Source organism: Sarcophilus harrisii, chromosome 3 (genome assembly GCF_902635505.1).
Source record: "Sarcophilus harrisii chromosome 3, mSarHar1.11, whole genome shotgun sequence".
Classification (NCBI taxonomy): domain Eukaryota; kingdom Metazoa; phylum Chordata; class Mammalia; order Dasyuromorphia; family Dasyuridae; genus Sarcophilus; species Sarcophilus harrisii.
Genome location: NC_045428.1, coordinates 260,014,341 through 260,039,676, shown reverse-complemented (window position 1 = coordinate 260,039,676; position 25,336 = coordinate 260,014,341). Strand labels below are relative to the sequence as shown.

The 25,336-nt window shown below is 31.8% G+C and overlaps 1 protein-coding gene across 10 annotated transcripts in view; it reads right to left on the bottom strand.

Annotated features, from left to right (window-relative positions):
- DMD (dystrophin) overlaps nt 1-25,336 on the bottom strand; it is a 2,285,006-nt gene that overhangs the window by 1,297,006 nt on the left and 962,664 nt on the right. For 8 of the 10 annotated variants that reach the window (XM_031963631.1, XM_031963630.1, XM_031963635.1 and 5 more), the window contains 4 exons: nt 16,653-16,775; nt 13,360-13,497; nt 10,177-10,329; nt 9,136-9,318 (listed from right to left, as the gene is read on the bottom strand). In XM_031963631.1, the coding sequence (XP_031819491.1) occupies nt 9,136-9,318; nt 10,177-10,329; nt 13,360-13,497; nt 16,653-16,775 (597 nt within the window). The remainder of the gene's footprint in view (nt 1-9,135; nt 9,319-10,176; nt 10,330-13,359; nt 13,498-16,652; nt 16,776-25,336) is intronic. The other 2 variants (XM_031963637.1, XM_031963638.1) reach the window with 2 other exon arrangements.

Genomic DNA, 25,336 nt, shown 5'->3' with positions numbered 1-25,336 from the left:
GTGAGAGCTTCTGAGTAAGATAGAAGATTGCCTCATAATCAAGGTATCATTGCTGCTAATAACAGGTTGTAATTATTTATTTTTATTTCCACTTTGCTATGGTCCTTCGATTCTACTATATTTTCTAATTATTGATTTCCTGCCAAAGTTGTTACTGTCACTCTGGCATACTTTTTAAAAAAAATTTTATGTGATTGTTTTCTGAGGAACAGTCAAAAAAAAAAAGATAAATAGAGGAGTTAGTTTAGAAGCAGAGCCAGTAGCATTATGCCACAGAAGCCAAGGGAACATCAAAAGAGATAGATTGGCTTGTTCAAAGTACCAGATGTTGTTAAAAAGGAAATGAACATTAAAAAATTATGAGGTCATTAAATTTGGTGAACAGTTCATTGGATTGTATATTCATAGATTCAGAAGTGGAAAAGATCCAAAAATTCATCTGGTCTAAATCCTTCATTTTGTAGAAGGGAAATGGAGAACTAGATACCATAATAGAATTAAATAAGGTCACATACATAATTACAGAAACAGTATGAAAACTCAAGTCCTTTGATTCTAAATCCAGTGTTCTTCCTATTGTGCCATACTACTTCATTGGTGACCTTTAAAAGACTAGTTTTTATAGAGTTGTGTGGACTAAAGTCAAGTGGTTGAATAGCATTGAGCTAAGGCTACAAGATACCAGAGAATCATGGATTTTCTTTTTGCATTGTAGTTACAAAAAATAATCCATATAAGTAGCCGAAATGGCTACTTATCAAAAATCCATAGTTGGTCTATGCATTCCTCTGAAAATCATATGCAGCAGAGAACTACATAGTTCCAGAAATGTCTGCAATAAAGTGGCAAGGAGTCTCTTCACCCAATTATCATCTGCAATAACTGTATCTGTCAGTGAAACTGAAGAAGTAGGAGGAAAGAGTAATTTTTCAACAAGTAAAGAAATGAGGAGATTGTTCCACCTGGTGACAGAGCAGAGGATGCTGAATAAATGAGTTCCTGGCTGATGCAAAGAAGCTACAGTACCAAGCAAGAGCCATAGACCACAAACAGGAAAAAACAGAGGAACACTATGGGTGAGTAAATATACATTCTGTCCTTCATTGGTACCATGAGTTATATAGGCTATGAAAAGCCAAGGAAAAAGTATTCAGTATTAAGAGATTACCAATTATCTCTCAACAGTAAAATTATCATAAATGTCCAGAGGACTAGAGCTGAAGTGAAATGAAATGAAGTTGTTAGGAAAGATGTTTGCTTGATTCCAGCAATTTTTACTCCTTTTCTCTAGAGAAAGTATGGGTCGTCAGTCCTAGAATAGCATAATAAATGAGTAGAACTTTATAGATCTTTGAGGAATGTGTAGCTCAGAAAAAAAGTGTTGTTTGATTCTCCAGAAATAAATGCTTTTGCTCTGTGGGAAGCAGACAATACTATATGTATGCGTGTGAAGTAGGGGGGCATCTCTGTATAGTGGAAAGTTGTTTTTTTTCGGTTATCATTAGATGCATATCATGGCATTTTGTTTCAAATTAAATAATATTTGCTCCATATTAGATCTATGTTTAGTCCAAGTGCTTATCAGGAAGTTGCCATCTCTAAAACATATTCCTTGGACACCTAGAAATGAGACAAATTCTGATGTTCCCAAATAAAACCCTAAATGATAGCAAAGTAAACTCAAAACTGATGTTACTAAGGGAGAATCTGGGTGAAGGTACAAAGAAAGAAATTGGTGAGAATAACTTAATATACCCAATTGATTTGGCCCAGTCTGTTTATTATCCAATCATGGAGAGAATATGAAAATTAGAATAAGACGTATGATTGAGAAAGTGTGTGATTGGAAAAGGATATTGACTAATCATGCCTTTAAAGTAACAGATTAACAAATGAACAGCCTGATTGTTTTGGTAGTATCCCCAAAATATTAAAGAAGCAAGCTCTTTGATGGATGGATTGGAGAAGAATGAAACAAGGGACATGGAGACTAGTTAGGCGATTACTTCAGGAATAATAATTATTATACTGATTTATAGGAGTCCAGCAAAGAAATAATAAGCATATGAATAAGAGAAAGTTTAATGTAAATAGGAAAGGATTGAAGTGAATGACAGCATGGAGGCAGCATCAGTAGAAATTAGTATTTCATTGGCTATAGAAGATGAGGCAGAGGGAAGAACAAAAGATAACTTGGATGTTCTCTAGCATAAAAGCTGGCTCAAGCTAAGCATGCTTTTCATATATTTAAACACAATAAAACATTATTTAAAAATACCTAATCATTTTAGTTCATGGACCATTAAAAAAAACAAACAAAGTTAACTAGACTTGATCAGAAGGTTATAGTTTGCCGTTCCTTGCCAGGAGAATAGTGTCATTGATAGAGATAGGAAAATTAGTGTAGTCTCATATTCTCAATATTCAAGTTATGAAACCTCAGCCATTTATCACCCTTTTAAGTTCTAAGAGAGAGAGAACAATGAGGACTATCTAGAGTATCAAAAAACAGTATTTTTCAATTTAAGAAGACTTCTTTCCAATCCTATTAAGAACATCTCTTGCCTTGCCCCAATTAATTAAATACTTTACCCCATATGACATCTAAACTTCTTATTCCCAAATTCTCTTTCAGAATAATGAATCTGATACCCCACCTTTTTTTTTCGTCTTCTTGGCTTGAGTTCACTCTGGTCCTGAGAAACAGTTAGATTTCCTAATTCATCTTGATCTTTGCCAATTTTCTGTGTCTAGAAATCATCTCTTTTCCCTGGTGATCAGTAGTAAGAAACCTCTTTTTACTTCATTTAGGTTTTGTTGCTGTGATGTCCCAAGAGAGTATCTTGTTGATTCAGTAAAACAGAATCTTTCTGGGATTCCTTGGATATGACAAAATGTTACTGCCTTATTTTAAGAATACTACTATTGTAGATGCTGTCACCATTGATTAGCAAAAATTCCTACAAGGGAGTATTTTTACTTTTATATATTCAAGTGCGGGTCACTTAGAATTATAATTTTAAAAATTATGAAAATGCATATAATATTTTTAGTCAATTCTCATTATAATATAATTGAAGGAGACTGAGTTGAGGCCTAGATCTTCCACTGACTAACTCTATGTCTTTGGGCAAGCTTTTTTGACTTTAGATTTCCCATCTAAAATAATAAGAATAATTATTTTAATAATTGCATTTATGTGACATTCAAGATCTATAAAGTACTTTTCAAATATTCTTTTTATCTTTACAACAGCACTGGGGAGTAGATCTTAATTATTGTCCTAATTTTTCAGAGGATAAAACTGATTCAGACAGAGATTAAGTGACTTAATCAGAGTTATACAGCTAGTAAGTATCTGAGGTCAGATTTGAACTCACCTTCCTAATTCTGGGTCCAGTGCTGTATCCTTGTGCTACTGTGTAAGCTATGAAGCAGTTAGCAGTTAGGCTAAGTATGTTCAAAAATCCTTCTAGTTCTGCCATTTTATGATGATTAAAGTTTCAGAGTAGATGGAATATTGGGTTTAGAGATAGAAAGATGAGTTCAAATCTTACCCAAGGAACTCATTATCTGTGTGATCAAGCATTTCATTTAGCCTCTTTTACACCCAGTATCCTCATTAGCAAAATGGATATATTAATAGTAGTGAAGATCAAAAGAGATTTTAACAGGATTTTACAAACCTCAAAGCACAATAAAAACACTAATTATTATTTTTCATTATACTAATGATCATCATTATTACTTGTTGAAAAAACTGCCATTTTCATATTGTATTTGTGATAATTAAAAGTTATCTTCCCACTGTCACTACTCATGTCCTATGCTGCCCACATGAAATTAATAGACTAATGCTAGGCCTAGAGCTTTTGGTATGATTGTGAAGAGTGCTGGTATTAGCAGAGTTTGTGACTATAAAGATGTCTGCAGAGATATTAGAGAGTGATTACCGCTATCACTATTATTTGGTCTGCTCAACTCTGATCATATAGTCCCTCTGGTACCATCATACAGAAGAAATGTAACTGATCACTCACTGTAGAGAGCCAGAACTCTGAAAAGATATACTCAAATCAAGGATAGCAGGGTGCTTATAGTTAAGCACCTACTCAGTGTGAGATAATGGTTCTCTAAACATATACTTAATGTGATATGGTGATGTAATAGTGCATGCTCAGTGTGCTGTAGTGATGTAATTGTACTGAAGTATTTAAGGGAGTCTCAAACATAAAAGGAGTCTCAGTCACAGACACAGAAGACTCTCTCAACCACAGAGATGACTTGACCAGCCTCATGGTGGCTCTTCTGCCTTCATCACTTCTCCACCTAAAGACCAAAGCTAGTCCAGAGATACTCCAGAAAGCTAGCCTAGACATTACATTTTGCTGCTTGAATGTGGGGCACAAGAAGCAGCAGCAACATTTGGAGAGCTGTTTGTGAGTAGGATCCTCCCAGAGTTCTTTCTGTTAACCGCAGGGAAGGAAAGGGAGAAGAGACCCATTTTGAAGCTTTAGACATAAGGATCTACACTCAGCAGTTTGACTGACGCGATTGTAAGCTCAGTGGAGAAGTCCCTGCGACCCAGAAATAGGGTGAGTGTGAAAATAGACAAGCAGGAAGCTGGTAAGGGCTAAACTAATCACTTTCATTTTTTAGTTGAAATGGGGCAAAGACTAAGAAAAGAGCCTTCCCTACCCCAAGGGAAGTGTGTAGAATGCATAGTTAGGTTAATAAAGAAGCAAGGTTTGTTGGTAACATGGAAGCAGATCAGTGGACTCTTAAAAATATTAGAGTGCATGTCTCCTTTGTTATCTAAAGGAGCAAAATTAGGGCTAAATATTTGGGAAATAATGGGAGAGCAACTAATTGAATATTACAAAGCTATGGGCCCTGATTCAATTCCTGAGGAAACATATCTTACGTACAATATAATACAACATTTGGACAGGCAGACAAGGAAGTGTGAGGAGAAAGAGCAGGAGGGCAATGGTACTGACAAAGCTGAAAAGCATGGAGAATTGGACAAGAAAGGAGTTACATATCTGATGAATTTAAGGGGTGTGGTGCTTCTCACTTTCACAGATCATTTACTCCCAAGCAAGCACCATTAGGGCATTCCCCATCTCCTGATTGTCCTCCCTCAACTTTGCCTTTGTGGGTAGAGGGAGGAGGAGAAGTGGGAAGGGCAGTGACACCATCAGCACCACCCATGCAGTAGCTTTATTCACCCCCATGACAAAAGGCACTAATTAAAGCTAAAGAGGAAGGACAGGATATATCTGATTTGAGCAAAGATTGAAAAAAAAAAAAAAAAAAAAAGAAGATGCAAAGAGCTGAAAAAGGCTTGTACTCTTTATGGGTCTACATTGAGTTATGTTAAGATGATATTAGAGAATTTGACTTTTGAAATTTTAACCCCTAATGATTGGAAATCTATAGCACAGACATGTTTTGAACCTGGACAAAACTTGTGGCTTTTGGAATATAGTGAACTCTGTAGAATACAAGCCCAATGAAATGGGCAACCTGGAGTTAAAATACCAGTCACCTTTGACCACCTAACAAGTGTAGTTTCTTATGTAGACACTCTAGACAGATTAATTACCCTTTGATAGCATATGAGCAAATTGCTTCTGCTGCTTTCAAAGCATGAGGCACCTTCTCAGGAAGACAAGATAGAGGGGAAGCCTTCACGAAAATAGCACAAGGTCCAAATGAATCCTTTGCTGATTTCCTGGGATGTATGCAGACAGCTGTCATACAAACTATTGGTGAAAATGCAGCAACAGAAATTATGATAAGGTAACTTTCTAAGAAAAGTGCTAATGGGTTTGCAGAAGAATTATACTAGGACTCCACAAGGATGCTCCTTCAGAGATCATAAGATGCTGTGCCACAGTGGGCACAAATGACTTTTATATCCATGCTATGATGCAGACTTTTCAAGATCTGAACATGGAAAGACAGGGTTCCTTTTGGCAAGGGACTTCCAGAGAGATTAGTCAGTGCTTTCAATGAGGTAAAGTAGGGCATTTGAAAGCTCAATTGGCATAAAGATAGAACAAAAACATAGGGTGAGAGAAGAAGACTCAAAATCCTACATCCAAAATGCACCAAAAAGCTTCCATTGTGTATCAAAATATATTTTGTCTTAGGGAATTGGGAAGCGGGGCTCGGCTCCAGGGTCACAGGCAAAAAACACTTGGGACATGATGGCAGCCGATGTTACTACACCCAGAAAGTCTTTAGAAGCTCAGTACTCCAACATGATCAATCAGCTGAGAAGCAACCTGATGGGAGAAAGGGATTAGAATTGAGAAAAATAGAGTTGTATGCAGCTGGGACTACTGAGATATTCCCTGGAGAGGTGAAATCTGTCCTTGTCCGGCCTATAGATCCTTTGTCTCCAGGCACACCATTTCACCTCCTGAGAGTGCTTACAAAACAGTGCCTATCCATATATTGATTTGGGAAACTGGGGAATGTGTAGTTAATATGCCAGTTACTAATTTGGCATATTAGACATAGGTAGACAATGTGTGACTTACCACCCAGGAGAAGTAGTAGAATCAGGTGAACTGATATACACTCCTGATAGGCAATATGGTGATATTTATTCAGATTTTGATTCCCAGGAACAAAATCCAGCAATATTCTAGACTGCAGCTATTACAAATGACCCTCCTACACTCACTATCTATGTAAATGGCATTGAAAGGGTTGGTAGCTATGGCTGAAGATCATACAGTCATTAGAGATGCCATTTGGCCCAGTCATTGGCCAAAGATTAAGGCAGACACCTACATGTCTGGCATAGGAGGATTAATAGCAGCTGAAGTAGTGCTACCCCTTTGAGATAGATAATGAAGGTGAAACTAGTTTTTACTCCTTTTGTAGTTGAAAAAATCTCCATCAATCTATGGGGAAGAGACATCTTACAATAGTTAGGACTATAAATGAGTACTTCAGCTTTTTAGGCAGGACTGCTATTGAAGGCCTGCCAACATTGTCACCTGTTCCTAGTCAATGGAAAACTGATACACCATTGTGGCTAGAACAGTGGCCCTTAGCTTGTAATAAAATTCAGGCCTTATTAGATATAGTACAGGAGAAATTTGACCAAGGACATTTACAATTCACATCAATAGTCATTGTCTAAATGCTTTATATTTGCAAAGTAGTGATTTTTTAGTGCATTACTAAATGTTTCCATGCTGATAGCTTGCCAAAGGTTACTGTATTAATAAATCATGGAATCAGGTCTGAAATCCTATTCACTGCCCAGCATTCTCTGTTCTACAAACATCTTCTAGACTCTACAGGTATTGACATGTATTCCTGGATTCTAAAACTCTAAAATTCAATTACATTCAAAACCAAATATCATTATCCATTATCCATTATATTGTATGTATGAATTGATGTATTATGTTGCCACAGAAACTCAGGAGTTAACCTTAAAACATTTTCATCTTCCTTCTGATTGAAACATTTATGTCAGATGACCATGAAAAGCATTCTATGCTCTTGAATGCATATTATATAGAGAAACTATATCTAAAGCTTTCCATAAATATTATTAACATGTTGTAATTTTGTTTTTAACATTGCATACTAATTAGTTTCTTTATACAAGTAGCAATTTTCAAACTTGCTGCTACTTTATAAGAAAGTATTAATTACCAACAATCCTTTTCATAATCTGATTGTATATAAAGTTTTTGTGCAAAATAAAGAATTAAAACAATTAAATAGACAATCCAGGTCAAAAGAAACATTTGCTCCTGTAAAATCCATTTAATTTTGCTTTGAATTATCTGGATAATTTCCTTTAATCTTTTATTTTACTTTGTCTTTATTGATACAGCTTTTAAGTATAAGCTTTAATGATCTATGACTGATAAAATCATAAAGTCTAATATGAAGCATAAGATGAGAAAGGTAATCAACTAGAACAAAACCAAATAACATAATATAGTTTCAATATTTCTTGGATTACTTATTTGAACTGCACAAATATTCCCATATATTTTAGACAATTTCATTTTGCAGAAAAATTATGTATATATTTATGAACTCAAAATGTAATCTTAAAGTAAGAAACAATCTTGTAAATTATGTGCTTCTTTGGTCAATGCATCACATTGAAATATGCATGCTGGATTATATGTCTTAAAGTTATGTACAATAAGATGTTAAGAGTAATTTTTCAAAACACACTTCATATTTCAGATGGAATAAACACTCACAGAAAAATTTCAGGAGTAGAAACATCTAGTACTAGTTGAGCAGATTTTGACATAGTATGTTTGTCAATATTTTCTTTGGTTAAGTACTCAGTAGCAAATATATCTTTTCATATTATAATAAAAAAAGACAAGGAAAAGAAAAAATGGACACTATGAGTAGAAAGAACCCCATGGTTTATAATATTGCAATTTCTAGTCAAAGACTGCCACAAGATTTCCAGACACATGCTTCACAAAAATAGAAGCCATTTCTTTTTTTCTTTTCCCCCCAAAGATGTAACATACATACTACTAAATTCCCATCATTTATGAACCAAATCAATCAAATGCTTACAAAACATTAGATTCTTCTATAAAATGTCATTTTTAACTCAATTACCACATATATAATTTATGTTTCAGGTAAAAATTCATTCATTTCTGTTAAAAGAGCCATACACAAGAAATGTAAGAAAAATTTCCCAACATATATTTATTATAGACTACATATACATAAAACAATTAAAATTTGCATGGGATGATTCTACAAAAGTAATACATTTTTTTTTGATTAGACATGTATGTTGAAATAAAGTAAATGCATGATACACTTCTAATGTTATGGAAAAATGATGAGGCAAAACAAAATTAAGGTGTTCTCTTCTTTTTGTGAAAATGGGATTGTTGTCTGTCACTGGTTAATTCAAGGTTGCCTTTTCCTAACCTTTTCCTTTTTGAAATCATCCTAAAAACAAGTCAGTAGCTCAATAAAATAGGAAGCTGCTGACATGAAGATAAGCTCTGGAGGAGTTGGAATTTTATCTGAGATTTTCCTTATCATTAGTAGGGCTCTGTTAGTAATAGTAGGAGTTGCAAACACATTGGTTTGCCAATAACAACTCACAATTTGTGCATAGTTGAGTCTCCGAAACTGAGCAAATTTGCTCTCAATTTCTCGCCAGCGCTTGCTGAGCTGGATCAGGGTTGGCTCCACAGCCTTTGCGGCCCCATCCTTAGACAAGCTCTCAGCTTGTCTGTGCACTGCATTCAACTCTTCTGTCTTCTTCTGCAACTCACGATCAATCTCCTAGTGAGCAAAACCAATACAGGGCCCAGGACAGTTAGCTAACCAACCACAGCAACCAACTTGAAAGCAGCAAATATGTCTTTTAGAACTTTCAAAGGCTTTCCACTTTATTGAAATAATATAAAATATAGTCAGGGGTAGACCTTATTGTATGTTGGAGTTAAAGAAATCAAATAACTTCAAGTATCTCCTTGTTTGTAGTTCTTTAAAAAAGGATTCTATTAAGTAGAGTGTGTGTGAGGAATATTGAAATAATTGCCACATTTTCTTTCTTCTAAATATGGGTGATTGAAAATGGCAGTGATAACTCTGTTATTTGGGATTGCACAAATCAAATTTTCAAAGGTTCTTGGAATTATTAGTTAATTCATTTTTTAACTTTTGGAGAAACTCAACAGAGAATGAAGCAAAAGAAGAAAGTGGTAACAACTGAAAAAATCTTCAGACAATAGGGCAATGAATCTACATAGATTTGACAGAGGTGCATGACAATGCTCTGATGAAATGAATGTGCTAACATGAAAAAAGAAGGCGTCCATATACCGATAAGTCATTTGTTTATCTGGAACAAAGATGATACACAAAGTCAATTACAACTTTTACTAAAGACACATAACATTTCTCAATCTATTTTACACAAGTCAAACATTTTATTTAATCATTTTCATGTCACTTATAAAATATTTAATACAATAAAACATTAACCAAAAATAGTAATACAAGGAAATGCCCCAAATCACAGACTGCTAGTCAAGAGAATAAGATTGTGGAGAATTTTAATATGTCTACATATAGTTTATTTTGAAATTAATAGAACAAGACATAATAACTACTATTGGCATTCTAAAACAACATTACCTTTAGTTTCCATTCATCTTTGGGTTCTGGTAGACTGGCTAATTTTTTCTCAATGTCATCCAAGCATTTCAGTAGATCATCAGCCTGCCTCTTGTACTGATACCACTGATGAGAAATTTCTAGAGCCTTTTTTCTTCTCTGAGACCTCAAATCCTGTTCACAGTGCAGATATTATTAGATTATCAATGAAAAAGTTTAGTCTTTTAATTGGTGCTTATTATGTTGTTATTTTAAAATTAAAGACCTTCACAATATTTACCTCTTAGGTCAAATTTGCCTGTTTAATTCTGTTAAAATAAAAAAAAAAAGACAAAACAGGAAAATGTAGGATAGGAATCTCTCTTTTTCTCTCTCTCTTTCTCTCTCTCTCTCTCTCTCTCTCTCTCTCTCTCTTTCTCTCTATCTCTCTCACACACACACACACACACACACACACACACACACACACACTTGTTTAAGAGATCTGTATACATTTAAATCACTCCTTGAGTCTTGGTTCAAATTTCAAATTCAGATCTACTGCCATATTTAATCTCTTTTAAAGAATCGAATGTGTTGCTATTTGACAATTCAGGTTTTATATGACACTTTTGGAGTTAAAATAATATCCAGCCAATTAGATAATTAAATAAGTTTAAGAGACTGTAGTATGTTAAGAAATGTATGGAGAAAGTATCAAATGTAAGCTTAGATAAGTCAAAAAATTCAGATATATTCAAGCAACAGACATTCATATGATTAAGAATCTTCAAGAGCTATTACAAATAAATGAAATTTATTATTAGTAGGTCATGCAAGTTTTAGTTGTTTCTGTTATGTTCTTCCAAAGCTCAATTTTAATAAAGTCTGTTTCTACAGGAAAAAGAAAAAAAATCATGGGCAAAGATTAAAATTTCTTCAAAATAACAACTAATGGTACCAACATCTTTTTGTGTTTTATACTAATAAAAATAAGAATCTCCATATCCAAAGTAACTTACTTACCATCAGAAAAAGAGGAAAGAAAGCTACATGATTCCCAATCAATTTGATAAGAAAAGAGTTTATTTGAATTTGTTTAAACTGTTTGATATTCCATTGAGATTTATCTGTCAAGGTTGAATGCCTTTATTGAGTCACCTAAGAAAAAAATCAATCGCCTTGGTCTATGCAAGTATACCCAGTATCTGCTGGATCGATAGAATGAGTTTGAATGCCATTTTATCATAATTAAAAAGTATTATCACAGGTTATCTTAAATGGCTTTCATTATTTTAGTGCAGTGGCAATAATGCTTTACACACACTGGGCTTAAATTTGTCAAAAGAAAGTAACAACTTTCAATTAATGAAACAAATTTGTATAGTTTAATGATGGTGTAAAGACTAGGCTTAGACAGACAGTTGGAGTCATGTGCATTTTTAACAATGTGACTGCACCAAGGTTGATATAGCCTTGGGTACAGAAATGAAACTGAGATTCTTTGACACTGATGGAGTTTTGTGGATATATTTTGAATCAAATTAAATGGATGTACCTTAATTGTCCATTTGTTTCCAATTCTGGGTTTATAACTTACTGAAGAATTAAATGGAAGGCTGTATTTAATAATTTGTTCTTTACTTTTCTCCATCCCCAAGGAAGTTTTGCCCCACCTTTTTTTTTTTTTTTTTTTTGATGGAACACTCTGAATGTGAGTTTTTTAAAGCAATAAAAACATAACCAGATGAAGGCAAGGTACTTCATATTGTTATATACTTGACTGTCAAAATAAAAGGGCCTCCTAATCAAGGTGAAGCCTGTTTAACTCCAAATGAAAAAGAAAAGTAACTGTAGACTATTTATAAACAATTACAAAAAAGTTACTGAAACACAATTGTAATTATGTACTTTTGCGAAGTATATACTTTATTTGATGTAGTAGATATCTACTCCTTAAACCTCATCATTAAAAAGCTTTTAGGACTTCTGAACATATTCTGGTTTTCACTTATATTCTCCTAAGAAATAGGTGTTTTCTATCAACTGTATTTATCAGGAGTTACCTTCAGAACAGCTGCTAGCCAATTAGACATTTCTTCCAGATTCCTTGCAGTCACAATATCATGTAATTACATTCCCAGCAGTGTTTGTTTGATTGTCTGACTATTCAGAATAGAGTTTATTCTCTGATTTGCATATAGAATACAGACTCCATCTACCTAGTCATAACTATAAAAGAGTGATTTACTTTAGCACTACTATTAACAATGAGAAGTATTACAATTAACACTACTAGGAACCAGTCATCCATGCAAAATAGTTAATATTGTCATGCGAAATAAACACCATTTCACAAAACATATTCAGATTTGACCCCAAGCTACCCAAATATTAATTACAGAAAATAAACATGCTTTTCTGTTTTTATGACAAAAATCATTATTCAACATTTGAGCACTGTTATACGTTTAAATTAAAGCCTGACAGTATTGCTTTTTGATGTTAAAACAGTTCCTTTAATACAATACTCTTAAGTTTCTTTCAAAGGTTATTCTTCTGCTGGGAAAGTAGGATTGTTTTCCTCGGGTTAGGGAAATTTTTTAATGGCAAGATATGTCAGAAAAAGAGTTCAGCACAATTATTCTAAGTCTTTATCTAGCAAGTTTCATGATGCTCAAAAACTCTTTAAATCTTATCCCAATTGAAATATATGTATATATATATATGTGTGTGTGTGTGTGTGTGTGTATACACACACACACACACACACACACACACACACACATACACACACATATATGTGACAAGAACACAAAATAATATAAAATATACCCTGTTTGGATTGATCATTAAACTTGTTTCAAAACAAACACAATTAAACATCTTTAAAAAAATATTTCAGGAAATTAAAACCAAAAAAATTCAGTTAACTAAGCATTTTTAATATGCTTCTAATTGTATATAGTTCAGAAAAAGAAAACATTCAAATAACCCAGCGCAATCGAAATTTAAACTTTGGTGATGGACATCAAAACAATATTTTTTAAAATAAAATGACACAAATTATAAATGCTTAATGAAATCATTACACATATTTAACTGTTATTAATTTATATTCTCAATCACCAATATACTAAGCAGATTTATTTATAAACAGATAATTTTATCCCATATAATGAAGAAAAACATAAGCAAGGTATATTATAATTTTAACTCCTATACCTTGAGAGTATTATGTTTTGTCTGTAACAGCTGCTGTTTTATCTTTATTTCCTCTCGCTTTCTCTCATCTGTGATTCTTTGTTGTAAGGTGTCTCCTCTTTGCAACAATTCTTTTACAGTACCCTCATTGTCTTCACTCTGATTAAAAACAACAAGTATAGTCTTCATTTTGATAAAAAAAAAAATCACAATCATTAGCAGATAAAAGACACTATCTAAAGACATTATAAAACCATGTTTCATTTTTGAAGAATATATGAGTAGATTTTTATTTTTAAGAAAGATGAAAAAAGTAGGAAAAATTAATTCAAATTCATTGTTATTTTTAAGTGGAAAGTGTGTATGTAGCAGGAGGAAAATTTGTGTATCGATTTTAGAGTTGTATCATAAGAATTTGTTTTGTTTTTTAATATAGTACTAAAAAATGGGAAAATTCAGAAAAAAAAAGTTTCAAGTGAATTATCCTTACTGATATGTACTATAATACCATACCAAAAACACAGACATTTATGTCTAAGTTCATAATAAATGTTTTCCCAAAACTTTATTTATTTATTATAATTCATACATAAACACATATATTATATGTTCATATATATCTATATTTTTGCATATACACAAATAGATGGGCTTTACTTTGGGCCAAAATATTTTACTGTAAAAATATATATACTCTGCAAGAATTTCTTTCTTTCTTCAAAGTGGTAAAGGGTCTTATTTGATCTGATTTTTGAACAAATTCTACATATTTCTAGCAATCTTTGAAATACTGAAAATACATTATACTTATTGATTTAAATATTCTTTTGAAGTTCTATTAATTATCTTAAACCTAGATATCTGTTTTAATTTTAGTGTTGGCTTTATAGTAAGCTCAAGTGACTGACACTACTCTGATTTTAAAGAAATAATTTTAGGGGTAGCTAGGTGACACAGTGGATAGAGCACCGGCCCTGAAGTCAGAGGACCTGAGTTCAAATCTGTTCTCAGGCACAACACACAACACTTCCTGGCTACGAGATCAGCAAGTCAATTAACCACAATTGCCTCAGGAAAAAAAAAGAAGAAATAATTCTGTCAATTAGGTAAATTCTACCTCTCCTATTATTTTATTCAATCAACTAATTTCAGTGGAAACACAAAATGCTCAGTAAATATTTTTGTGTATAAATAAATAAATAAATAAATAAATAAAATGATATTCAAAACAAAACTTCAAATAACCTATTGTTCATGTTGATTTTACTGCATGAAATAATGATGATATTGATTACCTTAAAAGTTACACATACCAAAACATTTTTTGTTTAGCATAGTTATATGTGTTTAACATGTGGTATTCTCAGCTACTTTTTGGCATTATTTTTATTTTCTGAACTCTCACTGCAGGAATTCTACTGACATGAGGAGAACAAATTCTACACTAAAATCCATGATTCCTTTTGTGAGTTTAAAATGGAAATGAAAAATTTTAAAAAATAAAGAAAAAATTTGAAATTAAAAGGATTTTAATTTTGGGAGGTAAAAGTTATAAATTATTTATTTCAATATTAAATGGGGAAACACTGTTTTTTTTGTGAAAGAAAAAAAATATCAAGCATTTATTGAATATTCCTGTTAAAAATATAACTGATTAATGTTCACATGCATATAGTCTTTATCTCTTGGACACAGGATATTTTTTTTTATTTTGGCACTCTCCAACCATACAGTACTTTTCAGAGTTGAAATGGAGTTTTCTTTCTCTACATGATGGTCATGTGTCAAGATAGACAATAAGTCAAATGGTTAACAAGTTGTGTTAGCAGGGTGATACAGTATTGTGAGTAGTGATGGCCAAGATTTCTTAGATTCACTAGCTGAATGATCATCGAGATGTTCACTAGCTATGTAATCCTAAGCAAATCACTTAATCTCTCTAAATTTCAGTTTCTTCAACTGTAAAATGGGTAGTACCTATCTCACAGAATTTTTGTAAGAATCAAATGAATTAAGGTACATAGCATGGTTATTTGAAAAAACTTAAAATCCTGTGAGTTGTTATTGTTATCATCATTTTTAACATTATTATCATAGTTCTTTCCTTTCACTTTGTTAAGCTCTGATTGATTGATTGCTTCATTGAGAATGGGAAAAAGTACCTGAAGCTGAGGAAGTAGAAAAGCTTTGGTACTTCTTCTTACTTTCTTTCTCTCTAGGTGAGGTGGCAATACCACCAAATCAGGTACACAAAAAGCCTGAATACAGATAACTCTGACAGGACAGCTATCAATGGAAACTAATTTTGGTGGAAGTATCTGTCTTTTTTCTTCATATTACCATGCTTTAGTTACTTACACTTTAGTTCGTGACAGTCTTTTTTAATTGTTCCCTCCCACATCACATGCTAACATATTTAAGAGCTTTGTATGATGAAGAAAAAGTCTACAGTAAGGTATATGGCAAGACAGAAAGAACTATAGATAGTGATAGTTGTTGATTAAAAAACAATAAAATACATATATAAAGGGTGATGGAATAGGGGAAAATAGAGAGTGTGAAATAGATTGAAGAATCTGTCAAGCCACAGAGAATTTTGAAATTGTGGGAAGTACTGCCCTAAAGTGAAAGCAGTTCATCACCTTTCATTCTTCACATGACAACAGGCTATAGATGGCTATAATTCCAGTATACATGTACCCACATACCTCAAAAAATTCCTATTAATTTCTGTGTGGACCATTCCACTGCTTATATAGATTATAAACCTTCTAAGTAGTAGAGAAATTCATTGAGGTGAATTTTGGAGGTACCCTCCAAAAAAATGTCACTTGCTGGGCTAATTTCCTGGTTATAAATCTTTCCAAACTTAGGTTAAGTTTCCTTTGACAGTTTATCATTGAACACTTCCCCTTCTGTGAAACATTGCACTGGAGATAAATTGTTGACAATAGCCAATAGCTGTATTCAATAACTTGGAGAAAAACTGCTAGTGATAAAAATCTAGGTATAAATTAACCTGCAGGTTCGTTTCCTGATTTGACTCAACTTTTTCTCAAAGTTGCATTTTGTGCTTTAATATTGAAAATAGTCCCAATTAGAACCAAACTGCTGAATAATACATAAGATTCCTAAAATGATCATACTATAATGAACTGGCACTCATTATAAAGTGTCTACATGGGTACTTTGTATTTGTTATTAGAATCATATAACATGAAGGTTCTATCTAAGAATTCAAATTCTAATTTCTACCCAAGCATTTATTCATCCCCACTCCTAGTTCATTCACACTTCTATCACAACCAATTTACCATATCTTTATTGAAGTCTTCCTCTTTCAGATTCACCCCCTGCTGAATTTCAGCCTCCAGTGGTTCAAGCAATTTTTGTATATCTGAGTTAAACTGCTCCAATTCCTTCAAAGGAATGGAGGCCTAAAAAAAAAGATAGTGCTAATTTAAATGAAAATCATTTTTACTAGAAACATGAACAAAAAAATACATTTGGTGTCAACCCCCGATGCTTTACAAATGCATGAATTATCTTATACTTTGCAAGATTCCAGATATATGAGTGGTGGAACTACCTGTGAATGCAAATAAGGATAAATAATATCATCAAAGATGAAAAACATTTAAGATGATGTTTTATTCCATCATAATAACCAAAATGTCAATTTTAATATTTTTCTGTATTTTAATTTTCAGTAGTCTGCAGATAAATTTATTCTGCTATATACTGAAATATTTCAATGGAAAAACTATTTGCAATTAACTATTGGTATTTATTTCATACTTCCATAAGCTTTAAAAGTAGGTGAAAATGTAGGATTATCAACATATATTTAAAAGAACTCTATGGTACTCTGCTTTAATGCCTTACAGGTACTCTTTGTAATATTACCCAGGATGTATTTGTAAGACAGATATAATTAAGGAAACTTAGGAAAACACTTTTTGTTGGCATATTAAAAATAATCCTAGAATACTTTCCAACTTATTTCCCTCATATACACTTTAATAAACACATATTAAGACATGTTTACTGGCCTTTAACAATTTGCATACTTAATTTCATTTTAGTTTCTTTAATTTTGCATCTTTGTCAGTAACTAGAGGCTACTTCTTATAAGTAATAACAGGATAACTTTCTCTCATTTTACTAAATACCACATGGGAAATTTGATGAATGTGTTTGTATTTACAATTTAATATAAATTCATAAGTGTATTCTAAGACTTCATTATGAAATAAAAAACCAAAAGATTAATAAAGTGTTTTGATGGCTTAGTTCTGTAAACATTTTTCATCTTATTAAAAGTCTTTGCATAAAAATATGCTTTGGAAAAGTTTTTTATGCTTTGTGGATTTATAAAACAAAATATGGTTATTCAGATTTTATGACATTAGTAAAAATGTATATGGTAAAGCCATAGTTTTTTGTTTTTTTGTTTCTTTAAGTGAGTTTATCTAGGAACATCAACCTTCCCTTACCTGTTTTTTTAAAAATCTACTCCTCCCATCCCATAGTAAAAATTTTCTGTCCATGAAAATAGAGAATATTGTCATGCTCTGGTGTCAGAAAGTTAAAATAAATAGGAATAGTATCTTATATATGAAATTAGGCACACATAATTATCAGCATTCAATCACCAAAAAGATTGTTCAAGTTCATTCAAAATACTTGGTGATAGTAAGATGCAGGAATGATACTTTGATATTGCCAAGGAAATAAAAGGCAAATTGTGCAATGTTGACTTTAAAATTAAGCATATTACTAATTTCATATATACTAAAAATCTCAAAGTAGAACTTAAAATTCTATGAGGCATGATTCTATAAAAACTCATAGTTTATTAATTGAAATTAAATGCTTTCATAACATAGTAATCTACTTGCAAATTATTAAAAAGTCATAAGATTATAGCAAGTTATTAATATTAGACATTCATGTGTTATTCAGTACTGCTAATATTTTTGGTAATAAATTCACTTTTCTATGTGATCATATAAAATGTAATAATAATGTGATAATATCACAATGTAAATTTTAATGAACTAATAATGAGAGCTAGTATAACACAGCTCAAATCCTTCTTCCTTTAATAAAATAGATCACAGAAATATTACAGTTAACTTTTTCTAATGAGCATAACTTTAATTAAATAAATAATAATCTTGCAATATTCCTATTCCTTAAAATAACCAATTAATAACAGTCACATATATGTGTGTATGTGTATATATATATATATTCCAATGAGATATGTATATGAATATAGATTTAATTTGAGCACATATATACACACAATATGCACCCAGTAATTATCTGTGGAGCTTATGTCCATATATGTTTATATGATATAACAGTGAATTTTTGGGGTGGAAATTCAATGGAAAATTACCCAAAATATTCAATTTGCTATTTAACCCAAACTTAATCCAAATAAATCAAATAATGTTTTTTCCCTGCTACTTGAATACTTTGGCAAATTATTGTTTCATAAACTTTCGTTTGTGAAATTAGGCACACATGCCTGTTCAATAATGAAATACATTATAGGACTTATTTTCTATATAATATGGGGATAGAAGGAAGAGGAAGGAGTGAGGAGAGAAGAAAGGGAGAAAGTAAGGAAGGAGAAAGAGGAAAGGGACAGGGACAGGGAGAGGGGATCTGGAAGAGAAGAACAAGAAGGAAAGGGGTGAAGGAATGGGAAAAAAGAGGGAGAACTGTGAGGGGAAGGGAGGGATGCTGCTAGTAGCATAGTAGATAGAATGTTTAGCCTGGAGTTAAGAAGACGTGAGAGTTCAAATCTAGTACTAAATACCTATTAGCTGTGACTAGATGAGTCACTTCATCTCTGTTTAAGTTTCCCATAACATAAAATGGAGATAATGATATTGCCCACTTTACTGGGTTATTGTGAGGATCAAAAAATAAATAAACTGTAAACAACAACAAAACAGCATGGTACTTGAGACAGAAAGACAGAGTCAGAGAGAGAGAGAGAGAGAGAGAGAGAGAGAGAGAGAGAGAGAGAAGGAGGGAGGGAGGAAAGGGGGGGAAGAGTGAAAGAGGAAGGGAGAAAGGGAGGGAAAGAATTATATATATTTGTGACTGATAGAGCAGAGAGACTGTTTTTCCAAATCTATATTATCACATCCCTGAGATTTACTTATTTTTTGACATTTCATATCACTTTCCTCCCAGCCAAATCCCTTTCTTTCTCTTTCAAAAACACAAGTTAATGATTTTAGCAAATCACTTGAACAAAAAAAGCCTTGCATTATATCCTATTGAACAAGATAGAAGAACCTAGCCTAAAGGATAGAACAAGTAGATTTGCAGGTGTTGAAATAATCTTACCCAACACATGTTGATTAGATGGAGTGAAATCTCCAGAATACTTCTGAGTTTTATACTTAATTCTGTCTTGGTCAAAAATTTTTTCAACAATTTGAATGAAGATATATAAATGATATGTAGATGATATACAGGTAAGAGTGACCAGCCAAATCACAACCAAGTTCAACAATATTTCTGACACAAATGGGCAAAACCCAACAAGATTAAAATTAATGGAGATAAATGTAAAGTCTTGCGGTAAAGTTAAAAAAAAAATCAGTTACATAAACACTAAAAAGGAGATACCAGGTTGGGAAACAATTCTTTTGGAAATAATCTGCCAGTTTCAGGTGATTTGTGGTTAGTATGAAAGAACAGTGTGAATTAGATAGTAAAACAAGTCACGGAAATTAGGATCTATTAATAGAGAGCAGATTCCATTATACTTCTCTCCCCCTGCCCACCCCCCCAACTATAGCCTGTAACAAATATGGCAACAGCCATCATAATGCTTTTTATAACTTTTTATTCTTTCTTAATGTTTAAGATTCCAGTGTTTTTGAAGTTTTGGAGTCATTTTAACTTCTGTGGATCACATTTTTTAAAGGGGCCGTCAATAAAATGGAGGGCATTCAGCAAAGGGTAGGCAGGATAGTAAAGGCTGGTAAATATTTTAAAATATGAATTAAGAACTTATATATGATAAGAACAGATAAGAACTTATATGAATAAGAACTGAGGATCTGGGGCTTGGAGAATGGAAGTCTTAGGGTGACATGATAGGAACAGTATTTGAAATTAAACACCAAAGAGGGATTAAGTTTCAGAGAGTAGATTCAGGGAGAAAATGACCAATGAGATTAAATTATAGGGAAGTAGATTTGGATTCAACATAATAAATAACTCTCAGACAGTGATGGTTCTGATATTCCTTAAAAGTATCAAAGAGGAAATTCTTGTATTTCATGAGAAGTTTACTTAAATGCCCTCGAAGCCCAAAGAAAAGTCTAATATTTTGTGATTGTAAGCTTTCCAAAGAATATGTTATTCCAAAGTGTCCTCTTTCCTCATTTGAACTCACAGTACTCATGCCTATACTATTTCTTTAGCTATTAATAATTTTTTTAAAAAATGCCTCAAATTCTTCCTTTAATTTTTGTTTTGATTTTGTATCATTTAATTTGTATCATATATAGTTACCATTTCCTCTTTTAATATCTTTAAAATTATACTTATATCCTAGAATAGTAATAATTACTCTCCATATTTATGTGTGTGTATATATATATATATATATATATATATATATATATATTATAGAGAGAGTAGGTACTTTATGAATTTTGCATATAATGATTTAATTACACTTATTAATATGAAATTTCCAGGTTATAAATTAAATGATGTCATCTTACCATCAACAAAATCAAAAAATGATCAAGAAAACTATTTTCCTTATCTTTGCAACAGGGTCAGATCAGTCATTTGCTTATCTAAGTGAAAGAAATTATTAGGGCATAATGAATTGAAAAAACAGTTTGATAATTAAGATGATGTACTCATTAAACGTGCAATCATGACACAGGAAACACTTTTTAATTCACTTAAATTTCCATAGGTCATTGTATGGACTATATTCCTTTATTAATATACAATTTTTACAGGGTTTATTTATGTTTTCATGAAATAGAAATGAACTGAATAAATGCACATACAAATAAGTCATCACTTTTGCTGTTAGTCACAAAATGTTAAAAAAATTAAGAACATTGTGCTTTTCCTGATTTAACTTAGAAAGTCAGAATTATGTTGAGATGTATAAGAAAAATTAAAAAAAAACAGAAAACTGACAAATAATCTTTATGTGTTATGAAAGCTTCTTCTCAAGCTATTTTTAATGGCAAGAACATGAACACAAGAGACTTAGAATTGCAATTAAATAATTTTCCACATATTAAGAAAACATGCAAAGGACATTTTGAGAGTTTACAAATATTAATAAAATAAAATCATTCCAAAATTAGAAGAATATTTCTATATACACTACAATCAGGGTTTTCAAAACAATTTACCAAGTTACACTTTCAACATGAACTTTTGTATGAATATGCAGTTACAAAAACACACATTGAATGTAGCATGTATTATTAAAAGTCAGGAAAGTGAATTTGACACAAAAGGAAAGAGAAACAGAGAAAGTGAGAAAGACACTGATTTTCTTTTAATATCTACTTCTTTTGTGAATTTTCAGTTCATCAACAATTTTTGCTACCTAAAATTAAAGAAGTATTAATGTGTTGGTAGGGTGTATTAAAAAATTTGATTCAAAGGTGATGGTAACATACATAACATTATTCACAGGATAACTGTTCCCAACAGAAATAGTGTGAACTTTAGGAGAACTGAAATCCTTCTTGAAGTAATTCATCATCAACTGAAATGAATATTGACAAATAACAAAAACAAACAAGAAATTTTAAATGGAAAATCCATTCCTCTCAAAAACACATAACCATTTGAGATTAGTTGAATTATAACCAAATCTGCCAGCATACTATTTTTTTCTGTGAAAAATTCTAAAGTTGACCCTAAAACTAACTTTTCCTGTATCAATTAAAAAAATAATATGAATGCTAGCAAAACATATTGGAAGATATTTCCTGGACAAAATAATTATAAGCTTGTAAAATATTAAAATGCAAATGAAAAAGGGAATTGTGAAGAAAAGGGAGAGGATAGAGGGGAAGAATAAAGAAAATAAAGGAAGAGAAAAACAGAAGAAAAGGAAGACTGAAAAGAGAGACATCTAATACGAAGTAGTTTTGAATTCCCCAAAAGTATGTATTGGAAAGAAATTTATGGTGAAATCATTTGACAAAATAACCAAATTAAGTAATAAGTACCCTTATTTACTAAATTATTTAAAGCTGAAATAACCAAAATGACAGATACTAAACACTGACTCTACACATCAGCCATGATTTAAATGCTATATAACTATCTTTAGAGGTTTTTTTTTTTTAGAAAACGGACATTTATGAACATAAACACAAAATAAGTTATCTATTTCTTGCTTTTTTAATTAGATGAAATGTATTTTGACTTCCATCATTATGTGACTGTTTGAGAATATAAATGTATTTTTCTTACAATAATTATTCTTTGTTACTGAAACCAAAGGTCACCCTGTAAATAAAATAATATTATTGTATACACCAGAGCTATAGATTGTGATTAGAGGGATGGGGAATAAATTTCTTTGGTATAGGGAATTTCTAGGTGTTATTGTAGTTCAGCACCCTCTCTGAAACAACTTTAGAGAGGTGACTAGAACCCTGAGAAGTTAAATAATTTGTTTATATTTGAGGGAAAAAGAACTTCAATCCAATTCTTCCTAGTATCAAAGTCAACTCTTCATCCTGCCTCTGTTTCAGCCACTGAAGTGCCTACTATTGAGAATAGTTTAGAATCCTGGACAAACTATAATCAAGGACAATCATGCTCCAGGTTGTGTTTCTCATTAAGTGCCTTACTGTCATGGTTTTCAGCACTTAATTCTCTTTCTATGTCCTTCATCCATTCTCTTTCCCTCTCCCACTATGAACACTGGAACTATCATTTAACAGAGATGGAGATGGACATGTTTATGACATAATGTTAGCTTTTAGTTCAAATAGGCAGTTTGAAGAATCACTGAGGAATAAAAGAAAGCATATTGAATCAAGGGAGTGGACAAAAGGCCTAGCTTTGCTACCATGAAACTTTGTGACTTTGTTGATTCCCTTCCCAAAACTGGGTGTCAGTTTACTCATCTGTAAAATATTTAAATTGAATAATCCTAATTTACCTAAGCACTAGCTAACCAAAATGATAATTTATCACAGTGTAGTTTAATTATGTGCTACCAATATGCATTCTAAGTAACAAGGCTTGTTTCTATTTGACTTATGTTAGTTAGATACCTGTCAATATTTACATTAAACAATTTTACAAAACAAAATAAAACCTTAATATTTACTTGTGCTATAGTTTCTGGAATGCCCACAAATTACTCCTACATCCTGAGTACATATTTTTTAAAAAGAAATAAATGGGAAAATGCAATTTCTTGCAAAATTTAAAAAAAATAATGTTCTTTAGAAGAAAATGATACATATGGAACAAATATATATAGGCATATACATTGATATTGATATATTTATTTTAAGAAATTTAAAGGCATTCTTTTATTATGCAATCTATCCCAAAGTAAGTCTTTTGTTACTAAACTCATTAGTGATCATCAACAGATTAAATAAAATGTAATATTGCTTTTCAACTAAAATGCCTCTCAATGTTGTTTCCTATAGCATATGTTTATATGTTACTAAAATGAAAAGACACGTTTTTCTGACAAAACGGGAACGTTAAGATATCTTTATATGAAGTGGTAAATTTATACTGGAGAAATAACCAACATTTCCCTTATGAATTTGAAATACATTAAAAAAGGCAGTACTCTTAACCATGTGGTTTTATCTTCTAATAAATAATGTTTATATATCCATGACAATCCAAAGTTATATAAATTATACAACCATCAAAGATGAATATTGACATACAAAATACCAGATTGGATAACTGGTATATTTTTCCTTTTTTTGATAGTGGTCCATGAATTTTAATAATGTATTCAAAACATTGCATGGAAATTAAAGAACATATGGTGTATATATCATATATAATGTAAACTCATATAGGAGAGCCAAGTAGGGAAAAATTATTATTTTATGTTTCTTGGCTGCTAGTATCAGTTTGCAAGGCTAATTATTTAATACATTATAAGATATAGAAAATGAATGATCCTAGCATTCATAAAATATGATTCAAAATGCAAATTTTCAATAAGAGTTTGATTATACCATATGACAATGAATATATATATAGAAATATTTATATAAGTTCACTATAACAGGACCCTTGATGAAAGATATATATCATGAACTCCAACAGAGCAAATCAAAAGATATTTTTGTTACTAATATGATTACCAAAAAAGTCAATGAAGTATATTTTCATAATTTATCTGTTCTGTTATTCAAATAGTATATCTTATACCATGATTAAAGCAAAAAATAATTAGATTACATAATTAAACCTAGAGTAATATATTTTACTGTCTTATCTCTATGTAAATTAAAAAAAAAAAACTATTACTTGTAACTCAGAGGCAATTACTGTAATTTTCAAAATCAAATAAATTTGAAGCTTTAAAGTCCTTCTTACTTATAGGACCTATTCCCTGAAATTTAATCTTAGTTACCAGTAAATTGTGTATTTCACGACCTGCCAGAATACATAGTGGACTGGTCCCCTCTCTCCTCTCTCAGTCCATTATCCTATCTTTTCAAGGTTGAAGCACTCCTGAAACATCTTTGTGCCATATGCAGCTCCATCAACATATTAAATCTTCAATAAATCTCCTCCTTATGCATCTTCCGTTTGCTCTCCATGGCTAAATATGAGCTTGTCTCCTTGAAACATCTATAAGTTTATCTTTCCTCCTTGCTATTCTTTCTACCTGGTTTCTGGGAAATGAAAAGACTATAATTTAGTAACATTACTATGAGATTAAACTTTAAATTTGAAGGATTCTTTCTACTCTGTC